General features: G+C 37.2%; 1 protein-coding gene across 1 annotated transcript; it reads right to left on the reverse strand.

The window, feature by feature from the left end:
- Positions 1–1,485: 1,485 nt before the first annotated feature.
- LOC133201029 (short-chain collagen C4-like) lies at positions 1,486–3,262 on the reverse strand. The gene is made up of 3 exons (XM_061336833.1): positions 2,815–3,262; positions 2,627–2,695; positions 1,486–1,943 (listed from the first exon to the last, which is right to left on the reverse strand). Exons 1-3 carry the CDS (start codon positions 3,260–3,262, stop codon positions 1,486–1,488), a joined length of 975 nt encoding a protein of 324 aa, XP_061192817.1.
- Positions 3,263–15,367: the final 12,105 nt, after the last annotated feature.

Genomic DNA, 15,367 nt, shown 5'->3' on the forward strand with positions numbered 1-15,367 from the left:
CATGTTTTTATTAAATTAATGCATCATACATGTCACTCATGGAACTAATTAATCCAATGATTATAGTGACCCTCAGTTCCATTTCAATTTGAACAATGCCCATGAATGTCAAAATGTTTCTTTTATATAACATGTGTGGAAAGGAGTACTAAGTTTTTAGAACGTTTGCCCAGTTTTATTTTTAAAAAGTTTAGACAAAAAAAAAGTTCAGGAACTTTTTTTTCTGATAAGTAGTCATAGACTTCAGCGAAACATTTCCTAAGAATGTAATCAAAAGTAGTCAAATGTTGTCATAATTACTAAGAAAACAGAAATAGTAATTTAATCCATTATTATCCAAAAAGAAGTATTTAAATTTAATTTTAAACATGATATTTCAATAAGGTACATGTAATTTCATCAATTAAATGCAATTTTCAATTTACCACGTCTGGCACCAAAGGAAAAAATGAGATAATGATAAAAGGAAACAGAACGAAAACACGTAGGGAATCGGAAGATCTTATTAATAAAAACAGAGTAAAACATTATGTTCCCAAACTTCGTTTTGAGAACGTTATATTAAGAAACAGAAATCAAATATTTTCCCCAAACTTTCTTTGAGAAACATATATATGCTGGATCAAGATCGATGCCAAGAACAGTTTACGAAACGGATAAATGTCATCCCCCCCCCCCCCCAACCATTTATATTGTTTCAAGACAAAGGACATGCTATTGAAAGGTTAGTTTCACCCTCTCAACCAACTTAAGCTGTGGTGTCCCCCAAGCAATATGCGTATTGAGAGGAAAAGAACAAATCAAGAAAATAATAAATCTAGAAGTTCAAAATACCCCAATCCAAGGATAAAAGGTGATAGCAATTTGGATGACAATATATACGATGACAAAATATCCCTTTCATCTTTTTTCTGTTCAAATAGCCTATTCTTCGGGACACTACGCTATGAGGTCACTGGATTTCTTCTGTTCCTCTCACTCACAGTATATCCAGGGATTAGGGGCTCCTCACTAAGTCAGGGATAAGGTACGGTCTCAAATCGTTTTTAAACTGTTTTGATCTTTTTCTTCTAATTGTTTGTTTGTTTGTTTGATGTTTAACGTCCTTTTCGAGAATTTTTCACTCATAGAAACGCCACCACTTGTCGGTGGAGAGCTGCAAATTTTGACCTATACTGGGCACTTATGGCCATTGAACAGTGAGGGGTCTTTTTCGTGCCAGCACCTACTGTGGCACGGGACCTCGGTTTACACGGTCTCATCCGAAGGGCTGGTCTCCTCGTCCCACAGTGGGATTCGAACCCGCGACGTAAGGATCAACTCCTTACTCCGCGACTCTAGAGCGAACCCTCTAACCACTGCGCCACGCGGGCAAGTTTTCTTATGATTAATAAAGGGGTATTTGAATAATCTAACTACCAGAGAACACATTTCAAGCGTCAAATACTCTACAGTGATGTATTCTTTTTATTCATCATCTAAAAGTTATTTGGTACAAACAACACACGTTGCGTCTCTGTCATTATGATAAGGCGGACACGCCAGAGAACCACATGCAATTCTGACTGTATACAGGAGCTTTCCGTCCAATGTCAAACCATCTCCAGCATGCCATTGTTCTGAATGTTCATCCAAGCAGATGTAACTTGAGGAGGATTGAAATGCTTCGTTTCCAGACGCTAAGTAGCCCCTGTACTGAATTTTCCATCCAGGGTAGCAAGATGATTTTCCGGGAAGCATGAGTGTGGTCTCCTCGGTCCTACTTCTGCACACGGCACAAAGAACATTTTGTCCGACTTTCGATCCGGTTATTCCGTGATCATATTCCACGCCATGGATATACTGACCACTTCCGATATCTGGAACTAAATCTGGATCCGGCACCATGCAAAGGAAATCAGCAGGTCCACCGACCTTGGAATATTTCGACCCACCTGCATATCCTGAAAGAAAAAGCCACCGTGACATTTCAATATTTACTTTACACTATAAATAGGGTTATAAAAGATGGAAATTACCTCTGTCTGAAAAAACAAATATATTGAAGTAAACTTCCAGTAAGTTGACTAAAAATGAAACAAATTATATAACTGGAGGGAAGTGATGCATGAAAAATCAATTTTCTTAAATCAGACATGCAGACAGAAGTTAAGTTGAAGGTTCAATCCGTCTGCATTTTTAACGATATGCTTGATAATCTGAGGGTCCGATAGAGAATGGTCCAAAAAATACTGCAGAGCTGTCAACGACCCTCACCTTTTAACATTTAATCGAAGGTTAGTCTTGAATTCCCTTCATATTTTTCAATTACTAGTGTATGATGTAAAATAAGATAGTGGAGTGCAAAACAAATAAAAGAAAAAAAAATCTAACGTTGGCATGTAATGCAATTACAATTAATGTAAGACAATTAGTATATCAAATCATATTGACAAGAACATTACTATGATTTAAAAAAAATGTTAATTGTCTGTTTCTGAAATACTGTGTTCTTGAAGTTGTTCTTAATGTTCGTGCATGAAACACCATTACAAATCATACATGTTGTACATTTGTGTCGTTTTATGGAATTTTTAATTGTCCTAATACCTTATTTAATTATTTGTATAAAACAAAGCCCTTTTACCTGAGTAAACTAGATCCGTTGTGTTGTCAGGACAAGTCTTTCTACCCCATCGGATAAACAGTGCGCCACCTAAAACAAAATAATAAAAAGGGATATTTGATATCCTTTACTCCTTTTTTAGTTTATAAACCGAGAGGACATAAAAAGACATATAATTAGAAAGTCAAAATGATAAAGAAAGAGGTTACCTGATTCTGTCTTCGCCATTGTTTGATATTTAGATGACAGGGACTGAATTTGTAAAGCATTGTCGTCATTTTTATTGCTTTCTCGGAGTAACTTAAGCGTAAGATCTGTTAAAGTCGATGAATGGGTCTGAGATTTCGAAGTGAGATCCCGAATTAAGGTTTCCTGAGCTCTTACCTTGGCCTCAAGGTCATGAATGACTCTAGATTGGTTACTATTGACAGTCTTTGTTAAAAGAGCTTCTGACTTCAACTCGTTAATGATGGATTCTTGTGCCATAAACTTGTACGTTAGATCCAAGAGTTTACTCTGCAAATCTTGAAGATGAGAATACTCAGTGCTTCTGTTGTTAATGAGAAACCGCTTCTCAATGTCTTCACAATGCACCTTGACATATATCACACAACACAATGTTGAAAGGAACACAGACACGAGACTAACGACCGCCATGGATTAATATTCCCCCTGAACTGTTTTGTCTTATCAAATGCCCTGTGGCATGTTATGTCATTCTCTTGTTCACAAATATATAGATAAGTGTACATACAACTAAAGGACAGATGATGCAAACACTTTTTTTCAACAATTTTGAAAATAACAAGTAAAGTCATATTGTAATAAGTGAAATGAATAATATTAACAATGTAGATTCCATTTTTCATTCAAAAAATCCAAATAATATCTTGTAAAAAGAAAAAAGTTGCATAGATCTGTAAAGATGATTGCAGAAAGGTAGAATTTTGAGCACAATAGAAATCTTACAATTTCTTTATATTTTAGATTTGTATCATTTACAATCAAAAAGTCCAAAAATATATATCATCCAACCATTTTTTGGGGGTTGTATCATCTGTCCTTAATCACAGTTTATGACACAGTTGACCAACAACAATGACTTTCTCATTTTTTTTTTATAGAATTGAAACACTCTCTACTGTTTTCAACTTATGTTTTTCTCTGAACTTTTGTTTTTTACAAGTGTGATACTCTTTAGAACAAGTCGCCCGCGTGGAGCAGTGGTTAGGGCGTCTGCTCTAGAGTCGCGAAGTAAGGAGTTGATCCTTACGTCGCAGGTTCGAATCCCACTGTGGGACGGGGAGACCGGTCCTTCGGATGAGACCGTAAAAACCGAGGTCTCGTGCCGCAGTAGGTGCTGGCACGAAAAAAACCCCTCACTGCTCAATGGCCGTAAGTGCCGAGCATAGGACAAAATTTGCAGCTCTCCACCGACAAGTGGTGGTGTCTCCATATGAGTGAAAAATTCTCGAGAGGACGTTAAACAACATACAATCAATCAATCCTTAGAAAGTTCAGGAAAATCCTCTTATACTTATGTACTCGCAAAACTTGTTTTTGCAGTGATTACTGTATGTTGGATGCGTTGTTTACTATAACGGTAACAAGGAATTAATTGTCTGAGTTGTGAGTCTCTCGGAAATCTTGATGAATTTCCTGTTATCTTCACACACATATTGATCAAGCCCTGAGCTCCAAGTAAAGGTCTAGGAGCAAAGTTCACTAAGGACCTTTTTGGCCCTGTCAATTTTTAAACATCAAAACTGCTCAATTTTAGTTTACAGTGCAATAAATATCAATTGCATCATTGGGGACTATATATCTGTTGAAAATGACGTAATTTTCTTGCTAGTCAACGCTTTATCTTGATATAAATGGTCAACCCCTTCTTACTATGAATAGATGTGTAATATGCAGGTCAGTGGTCATTTGTATTTTGTCTACTTTCGTTTCCCAGAGTTGCGTTCTTGTGTAAATTACAAGAATTAAGTAAGTAATATTAGAACGAGTGCAGATTATTGATGATACAATGAACATGAATTATAAAAAGATTTATGACACCTTTGTATGCTGACTAGTATCTACTAAGAAGATGACAGTTTACAGATACGTTTAGAATTTGGAACACGTGTTGGTGACATAGTGCAAGGAAAATAAACAATAAAATAGCGCATCACTCGTTTTGTGACAAAATGTATACCTGCAATTGACCCTTGGTGTTTTCTACTTTGTTGTGATTGATTTATTTTCGCTGGCACTCAATAGATTAACGTATTTTTACATAATCAGTTTTGTTTACTGGATCGCCATTTGGTAAAGCCACACTTCCGGTGCAGAAGTCACCAAAGGGATGACGTCAAGTTGGGTACTACGTCATGATTTACATTGGTAACATTGGGGTTCCGGTGAAAATAGTATATATATACCATGATTTACCAGTTGGAGTCGGGGGGAAAAGTTGTAATAACACACGTTGAGAATTGAGAGAAACAAGTCAGAAAATGTAAGTTTGGGCAACAGTTTCTATTAGACAGCAAACATAACAACTAGATAACAGTAATAAACAGTCTGTTGGTGCCAGTCTTTTTTTTTATCCTCCCCCTCCCTTTTTCCTTCGGTTTAAGTTCGTCCTGCATAATCATATGGAAATATAACAAACCAACTTAGATTTATTGGCATTAAAATATATTTCATATTGTACCAATCTCTATAATATTCTCTCAAATAAATTAATTGAAACTTGCAAAAGTTATTATTTTATTGACAACAGTACTACATTGAAAATCTCGGGTACGTTACAAATTTTTGGTGGCAGCGGTGGGATCCTGTAAATTTTTCGGGATCCAGTGGTCGAATCTACACTTCATTTGTTCTGAAATTAAACAAAACAAAGAAATATGAGTAAATCACATTAGGTTATAAAACAAATCATGGCAGACTCTCTTGATGAAGTTTAGTTCAATGCCGTTCGAGGTGACGACGATGAGCAGTTAAAAGTCCACAGTGAAGATGAAGAATCGAAATCAGAGTTACATATTGGTCATGGTGATGTTATGGATAAATGCGATGGAAGATTTATAGATAGAATGATGAGAACCTGTTTCACCTGGTAGACGCCCACCTTCTCTGAAACCAGAAAAGTATGACGGCAGACCGACTGGGACCAATATTTATGCCACTTCCAGGTTTGTGCTGAATTAGAGAAATGGGACAACAAAGAAAAGGTTCTAGCTTTGTCAGCAAGTTTAAGGGGAGCAGCGCGTACATTTTTTATGAGTTTGGGGACATCTGAACGAAATGTTTACGAGACAGTTTTGATGAAATTGGGTCAGAGATTCGGTAGTTTGCGGCAGCAAAACAGGTGGCTAGCGAGGTTCGAGTCAAGAAAACGACAACCTGGGGAATCAATAGCAGCTTTGGGGGATGTTTTAAGACAAATGGCTCAAAAGGCGTATGTTGGGCTTGACACTACTGCGCAAGAGGCCATATCGCTCAACCAATTATACAAGACCATTACCTTAGAAATGAAATGCAGATGTATAGATGGTAATTGTCAAACTGTATCAGAAGCACTAGATGTAATAGAAAGATATGAAGGCATTCTGGGAGACCAAACTCTGAAGAAGCCTAGTGTTCGTGTTGTGGCCGCCGAGGCTACTTCAAAGACAAATAACTCTGAGGTCCAGAAAATGTTTAAAGAATTGATGAACAGAATTGAGAAGCTCGAGAAAAATGTTTCAAACAAAGCTACAGTAGATCGAACTTGTTTCCTTTGCAAAACGCCAAACCATTTCTACAGAGAATGCCCAATGAACAAAAAGGGACAGATGCAGAGAAATGATCAGAGATACATGCCTCCACCTCAGAGACCTTATACGGCAGGGCGACCCAATGGACAGTTCCAGGGAAACTCAAGGCCATCCTCTCAGTAGGCCCAGACAGGATGGAGGAAAAAGGGCCTGTTTTAGATGGTTGCAAGCATTTGGATGTGAGACTTGGTTATTTTTGAGAACTGGGAATATGGGACAATAGATTTTATGTAACAGCATCAATTGGGAAAAATGTTGCTAATTTTCTCATCGACAGTGGCTCCACGTCAACATTGCTGTCTAGTCAACTTTATCAGTCCCTTAATACAAATGAACCAATCCCATTACACTATGTCAAAAAGAAATTAAGAGATTTAAATGGCAACGATCTAGTAATTCATGACAGTGCAGAAATTCCTGTACAATTCAAACAAGCTGTATACCAGATTCCTGTACTGGTCTGTGACATCACCCAAGACGTTATTTTAGGACAGGATTTCCTCTTGAAATATGCCTGTAAAATAGATTACCAGAAATTACAGATAGTTATGGGCGATGAGACTTTGAACTGCTGGACAGGTGGCAATGCTGCAATGGTATGCAGAGTACAAGTGAAAGAAACAACTAGTTTACCACCCCAGTCCCAGATGATGATCCCAGTCAACATTCCTTATGCTTGCAAGTTATCTGAAACAGCCCTTATTGAACCATCAGTTGAGTTGGTGGAAAAGAAAGGAATTCTTCTAACTCCGGGGATAATTATTTCAATTTCAAATAATCAGATGGTGAATGTTATAAATTTTTCAGACAAAGAAATAAAGTTGTACCCAAATACTCATCTTGGTTGTTGTAGCTCTTTAATTACAGATCCCTCGAAATGTGTGCTAGAGTAGTCAGCTCTGAGAAGAAAGTTGATTTTCCTGAACATCTCAAAGACCTATTACAGCGCAGTTTCGTTCATCTAACAACAGAAGAAACCAAGCAGCTAAAGCAATTGCTTTTCAGATATGAAGATGTCTTCTCAAGAAACAATCAAGATATTGCAATTGGCAGAACCGATAGAGTGGTCCACAGAATCGAAACTGGTAATGCCCCTCCAATTAGAACACAACCTCGCAAATTGCCAATAGGTAAAAAGAAAACTGAACAAGATTGATTGATTGATTGTATGTTGTTTAACGTCCCTCTCGAGAATTTTTCACTCATATGGAGACGCCACCACTTGTCGGTGGAGAGCTGCAATTTTGTCCTATGCTCGGTACTTACGGCCAGTGAGCAGTGAGGGGTCTTTTCGTGCCAGCACCTACTGCAACACGGGACCTCGGTTTATACGGTCTCATCCGAAGGACCGGTCTCCCCGTCCCACAGTGGGATTCGAACCCGCTACGTAAGGATCAACTCCTTACTTCGCGACTCTAGAGCAGACGCTCTAACCACTGCGCCACGCGGGCGACTTGAACAAGAAGAAGTAAAGAAAAGCTAGATCATGGTATAATTGAGCCTTCTAGGAGTGCTTGGTCTAGTGCTATTGTTCTTGTTCCTAAAAAGGATGGTTCAACCCGCTCTTGCGTAAACTACAGGAAATTAAACGAAATTACAATTAAGGATGCCTATCCCTTAAACCGGGTGGACGATTGCCTAGATTCCCTGGCCGATTCAAAATGGTTCAGTTCTATGGATTTGAACTCAGGCTTTTGGCAAGTTGGTATGGCAGAGGTACACAGGGTGAAAACTGCATTTTCCACCAGCCTTGGTTTCTTTCATTTCAAGGTCATGCCATTCGGGTTATGCAACAGTCCAAGCACTCTTAGTCGCCTCTTAGATGATGTATTACGTGGGTTGCAGTGGGAACAATGTTTATTGTACATGGATGACATTATCGTACCAGGTTCCACCTTTGCCGAGGCCCTACAAAGACTAGGAAATATTTTTGAAAGGCTGATGGATGCAAACTTAAAGCTGAAACCTTCAAAATGTAATCTTTTTCAAAAATCTGTTAAATTTTTAGGGCATGTTGTCAGAAGAAGGGGTCCAAACTGATCCAGACAAAACAGAGGTTATCAAAAGCTGGCCTATTTCAAAGACAGCAAAAGATGTTAGGTCATTTTTAAGACTTTGCTCCCATTATAGAAGATTTGTACCTGGATTTGCCAACACTGCTAAACAATTACACAAACTTTGTGAGAGAAATTCCAAATTTATTTGGACAGATGCCTGTCAACAGGCTTTCGATTCTCTTAAAACAGTATTAATGACCCCACCTGTATTAGCTTACCCAATCCCGGGAAAAACATTTATCCTTGATACAGATGCCTCTGACCGTGCAACAGGTGCTGTTCTATCTCAACTGCATGACGATGGAGAACATGTCATTGCATATATGAGTAAAGCTACGAATAAGTATGAACAATCCTATTGCATAACCAGAAAAGAATTATTAGCTGTTGTCAATGCCCTGAAACATTTCCATTCTTACTTGTATGGTCAGAAAGTCCTTATCCGCACCGATCACTCTGCTGTGAGTTGGGTAAGGAATTTAAAGAATCCCACGGGACAAATGGCTAGATGGTTGCAAAAAAATTGAGAACTATGATCTAACAGTTACCCACAGACCTGGTAGAAAACATACAAATGCTGACATTATGTCAAAAAACCCCTGCAAAGTTTGCGTCAGGCAGGACAATGAACAGAACCAGAAATACTACCTAAACAAATAACAGATGGAGCTGTCAGAGTTACTACTAGGGGACAAACAAAAATAAACTATCCAGATACAGATTTAAGGGAGGTTCAATTTCTATTAGAGGGGTGGGAGCCAAACACTATAAGGCAAAAACAACTAAAGGACTGCAATATAGGACCAATTTTAATAGCCAAGGAAGATGGTGACAGGCCCTCCTGGAAATCCATTTCTAACCAGTCTGGAATTTTGAAAACCTTGTGGCGTCACTGGGATAGGTTACAGGTAATGTCAGGTATTCTGTATCGCAAATGGGAAGATGATGACGGTATCTCCTCTATAGATCAACAAGTTGTTCCTGAATCACTATAAAAACAGGTACTTCACCATTATTATGATATACCCTCTGCAGGACATCTTGATGCTGAGAAAACATTAGAAAGAATAAAACAAGGATTTTACTGGCCTTCTATGAAAAACTATGTCGAAGATTACTGCTATTCCTGTGACCATTGTGCAGCTCGCAAACAATCAAAGAAGAAAAACCATGCCCCACTTGGATCTTATCATGTTGGAGAACCAATGGAGAGAGTTGCTCTGGATATTCTTGGTCCCTTGTCTGTAACCAAACAAGGAAATAAATACATATTAGTTATGGTTGATTGTTTTTCAAAAGGGACAGAAGCTGTAGCTCTTCCAGACCAGGAAGCAAATACTGTAGCCAAGGCTTTTGTATATAATTTTTTTTTTGTCGTTTCGGCACTCCATTTACAAATCCATATCCGATCAGGGTTGGAACTTTGAATCCAATGTTTTTCAAGAAATGTGTGATCTGCTGCAAATTGACAAGACTCGAACAACTAGTTATCAATCCTCAATCAAACGGGAATGTAGAAAGATTTAACAGAACCTAAGGTGAAATGCTATCTATATACTGTCATTAAAACCAAGACCAATGGGACCAGTTTCTGCCCCAGGTTCTTATGGCTTACAGAGCCTCTGTACAATCTAGTACTGGACAGACACCAAACGCCATGATGCTGGGTAGGGAGATAACCATTCCTATGAGAGCTGTTATAAGGGAACCTGTACCTGGAAGTAACCAATGTTCAGATGAAGAGAATTACATTACAAGATTGAAAAAGAAGCTTTGTCAAATACATGATCTTGGTAGGGAAAAACTTAAACGAAGTGCCATATATCAAAAGAAACAGTATGATGTTAAATCTAAAAGGAAACTTTACAAAGAAGGACAAGCTGTTTGGCTCCATGACACTTCTAGGAAAAAGGGAGTTTCTCAAAAACTATCTGACAGATGGAAAGGGCCTTATGTTGTCATCAAGAGAATTGATGATTTGACATATTTGATTAAAAGATCTAAACATTCCATAGCTAAAATTTACCATATTGATCGACTCTTACCTTACAAGGGTAGGAAAACAACTAAATGGTACAAACCACAATAAATAAAAATTGGAAGGAATGTATATCCAGTTCCTGAAAAAGAAGATTTTTCACATAGAAATGTTAATTACATATTTTATTTTTTTGTTCTGGACAGTATGGAAATATGGGTCAGAGTGTAAGGGTCTGATGATATTATACTGTTTTCAGAGTGTGTTAAGAGTTAGTGAATTGGCCACTCACTGCTCTGAGTACTCGATATAGTACTGATTGTTAATCCACTGGGTTTGATAAACCTAGTTAGTATTAAAGAGATTTTATTTTGTTGTTTTACGGATTTTTGTGTGAAGAATACTGAAGAAGAGGAGCTGAGGTATGACATAATCACATCTGCATTTAAATACCTGAATATGATACCTAGAGTTACCCCTTTCCATCATGAATGAAGTACCTCTGGATGAATGATGCCTTATGCACCCCTTTCCTTTTTATTCCACCATTAAAAATGGTTCCTGAATTCCAAAGACTGGCACCCAACAGCATTATGCTATGTTCTGAAGAAAAAAATATTAAACATGAGCCAAGTTAAATTAAACGACTATCATCACTAATAAAATTCATCAATTTTTGTAGGTGGGATTGCAGGCTTTGTTCTAAAACCGTTTCCTTCAAGAAAGCAGATGATGAGACATTATCAGGATATGCATAGAGACATTATGATTTGTACCACATGCAAATACGAGTTATGAAAGAACACTATGACAGACATCATAAGGGAATAACGGTAGCTTATACCATATGCCCTCGTCCCAGAGTACGCGACCGCTCTCCCAGTCCAGCTTTTTCTGAATACAGGCCCCGCACGATCCCCCATCACAGATCCCCAAGGAAAGCAAACATGCGCCACCATGAGAGTTCCCCTAAAAAGGACGGGAAATTAGTCAAAACGGATCAGAGGAAAGAGGGAAGAGAAGCGTAAAAGGACAAGGAAAAGACATCTCCCAAGAAGATACTTACCCCCTTGAGAAGCCCCTCTGTGTCTATCTCTCTTGGAGGAAGTCCTGCCCCGGTACAGCTCTATGGTTTGGATGGAGAGCAGCAGTCCAGTTCCTTGGCCTTAGATCTTCTTTCGATGCCAGATTTGTTCCCTGATCCACCACGGAAAGTCGGTAGAGAGGGGACTAAAGGACCTTCCTTGTCTGAGGAATCTGCCGCTGTACCCGTTTCCCCTACAAGTGCCCTCCTCGCTCTCTTGGATGAGCCTTCTTTGCCTTCTTCTGAAGTACCTCCATCAACAACTGATGTTTCTTCTCCTACTGGAAACTGCATCCCAATCGCCCAATTGCCGAATGATCCTGTTCCAGTTGTTCCTGCTGTACATTCTGCACCTGACACCTCCACTTACGCGTCATCACCAGCCTACGTGTTACAGTCCCTGAAACGTTCTACTTTCCCACTTGAACGGTGAGCGAACGCTGAACGAACGGTGAACGAACGATGAACGAACGCAGAGCGAACGGTGAGTGAACGATGTGTGAACGCTGAACGCAACTTGGTGAACGATGTGTGAACGGTGAACGGTGAGCGAACGCAGAACGCGAACGGAGCGCAAACGCGAACGCAAAGTGAACGGTGAACGAACGGTGAACGCAAGATGAACGATATATTCGGAATGCCTCTGATCTTTTACTTGCATTGAAACTATTTTATTGTATTATAATGTCAGGTGCCAAAAAATAAATAAATAAATAAATAATAAATAAGTAAACCAATAAATGAATGAATAAATAAGTCAATAAAATAAATTCTCTAAAATTGTCCTAAGAAAGACGATGCATGCACAGTAAGTTTTTAATCACACGATTTTTATCGCATTAAAACATTGTAATTGAAGTATAAAAGATGTTTTTTTAGTTGGAAAATAAAAATGTTTATTCTTATTTGATAACAAATTAGAGAAAACTTCTGACTTACAGAATGAATTAAAGCGGTTGTAACATCCATTCGTATATCTCCGTGTCAAGGCGATTTCGTGTAAAGTAATGAAAAAAAAAATTAATTACAAAGGTCATTGGACGTTTTCGTTTATACGCTCGTATTTAAATGTTTAATAAAATAATGTATTGTGTGTCATTTCTATTTTTCATGATGATTTATTGAGCAGACTTCTACATGTATCTGTAGATTGCCATGATTATACTCGGACAAGATAATATAAAGATGCATATTCATATTATTTGTTATAAATTCAATTTTCAGAACTTTATATTTAAGTAATATGCTGTTATAGTGTTTATTAAACAGACAAATGAGAGAGAGAGAAATATTCCGTTTTAGCCCCCCTCCTTTCAGGCTTCACTAAATGTTTGTACCTATATCAAACAAAAACTCTGAATTTTTTTTTCTAAATATATCAGACAGTGAAAGTAACTTTTTTTTTTAATCAACAAATCATATCCATTTGTTTGACAGTCATACTCGTTTTTATTTTCCTGCTTCAAGTTCACACGAAGTCCACGTGCTTGTCCTGTCAATCAAAATCATTCGACACTGTGCAGGTGTGAAAGTTTCGTAACATCGAAAGCGAAGTGCGAGTATTTCCAACAAGTTATGACATTTATTTTTATCATTTCTAGATTTGATTCCAACATTTGAATAATAAATGAATAAAATACATTGGGCACTTGAATTTGAAACATACTCTCTGCCAATTTCAAATACCACCGCCGATACGTGTACATTTTGAACTACTATTGTTTTGTGACTTTTTTGGATGCATGTTTGTTTTGAGACTGAAATTTTTGTTCTAAAAAAGACCTTAAATTTTTTTTTAAAATGTTAATTAAAATATTCTGGAAATACAGTGCTGACTAAGTAACCGATTTAGGGGGAAAGGGGGGGGGGTATTAATCATATCGAATGGCAAACATATAAAGTTACGGTGAAGAAAGAATTTTTTTCTCTATAACTATATACAAACTTAACATATTATAGTAGAGAAAATTCTGTAGTGTATTACATTTTTAATAAATATTTCCTTTATCCACACTATCAATTTTATTCGCTCCAAAGATAATAAATTAACAGGATATCCGCAGTACTATGTATAACTCTCAGAACTAGTTCTATCATATTTTCTGTAGTAATTGAAAAAAAAAACGTGTTAGAAATAAATATTTTCGTAATTTTGCTGAGTAATTATTTTACTTGGATAATTATATCACCATTAACGATTTGTCGTCTTTAACAAAACAACAAATTGTTGCAGTGCTTGAAGTATTTGCACATTCCCCTTAGTTAAATTTAATATTTCAGCATCGGTCTACATAGGTACAGAATGTGCTTATAACAACCTTTATTTTTCCAGAGTAATTTAATAAATAACCTAACAGCTAAGTTAGAATAATAAATATATATATTGTAGATTTTTTTCCCATGAAATAATGATTCTTCAAACACGATATGTTAGTTATTAAATTAAAAAAACCTGTAACTCCTTACCTACAAAAAGATAAGTCCTTTCACTTCGGAGTTCCGAATGACAATCAAAACTGAACGATAGGTGAACTCTATGGAATCCGGATAGGGCCATGCAGTTCACTATCGCTTCATCGCACCATCGAGGTTTGAGTCGATAGTGCGATGACGCGATAATGCGATGACGATGAAGCGATGGTGCGATAACGATGAAGCGATGGTGCGATAGCGCGATGGCGATGATGCGATGGCACGACAATGCGATGACGATGATGCGATGGTACGATGAAGCGATAGCGCGATGACGCGATGGCACGATAGCGATGATGCGATGGTGCGATAGCGATTATGCGATGGCGCGATAGTGATGACGCGATGCTATATCGTGACATCGTTATTGCTTTATCGCACTATCGTCATCGTGTCATCGCACCATCGCTCTATCGACTAGTACTTTCTATAACCGGATAACATTCCCAGCAGTCATTGCACAACATGGCGTTTGTTGACGAAAAGATTCAAGAATATTTCTTCAACGGATACGATAATAAAGAAATCATATTCCTTCTTTGGAGTAATTATGGTGTGAAAATAAGGTAGGTATTATTAATTGTCAGAAGTTATGATAATATAAGTACCTGTATAGGCTAATATTTTCTCTAAGAGTAATAAAGGTACTATACATTAAATTTATAGTCTCATTCAAAGATTGTTTATGTGCGTGTTCTACTTGTATGTATATATCTGTTATTTAAGAAATAGTGATTGAAGTTAAAATCTCCCATTTTAAGATATATTTTATGCATTATTTTTTAAAATAATTAAGCTGTAGACATTTGAAAAGACGCATGACCAGACTTAATTTGAGAAGACGGAGATCATACAATGTGGATATGGCAATAAGGGCTATTCAGGTTATATTGCTTGTGTTTTATTTCATCTTTCTTTTTTGATAGATTGATCAAATCTAGAAAAATCGTCAGTATCATCTACATTTTGATGATAGCTCATTATTTTTAGTTAACTCATACAAATGTTAAAAATTTCATATGATTTACATATATTCTACTCAAAGGAAGAAATGATGTTCAGTGGACAGATTCTTGGGTGTCGTTCGATGAAACGAAGACTTCTTCAGAAACATGGCATCTTTATAGGAAGGTATATTATCTTATTATGATTAATAAACAGAATTCAGGTTTCTTGTTCAAAGTATTAATTTTATTTCTTTAATTCACCAGAATGCCAATTATACAGAATATTTGCTGACATTACTTTTATGAGCTTAAGGACATACACAACATAGTGTTGGAATTTTATTTTCTTATTCCCTTGTTGATTTAATTAAGAGTTCAATAATTGAAAAACCTTTGTACAATTTAATGATGC

This window comes from Saccostrea echinata, unplaced genomic scaffold (assembly GCF_033153115.1).
Source record: "Saccostrea echinata isolate AGI-Se365-2 ecotype Australia unplaced genomic scaffold, CSIRO_AGI_Sech_v1 ptg000042l, whole genome shotgun sequence".
NCBI lineage: Eukaryota > Metazoa > Mollusca > Bivalvia > Ostreida > Ostreidae > Saccostrea > Saccostrea echinata.

Excerpts from the sequence above, each read along its gene's own strand:
- LOC133201029 (XM_061336833.1), bottom strand. The coding sequence starts at position 3,262 with ATGGCGGTCGTTAGTCTCGTGTCTGTGTTCCTTTCAACATTGTGTTGT. Across the intron at positions 2,696-2,814 it reads AATGGCGAAGACAGAATCAG|GTGGCGCACTGTTTATCCGA; the intron begins GTAACCTCTTTC and ends ATTTTGTTTTAG. Across the intron at positions 1,944-2,626 it reads AACGGATCTAGTTTACTCAG|GATATGCAGGTGGGTCGAAA; the intron begins GTAAAAGGGCTT and ends TTTTTCTTTCAG.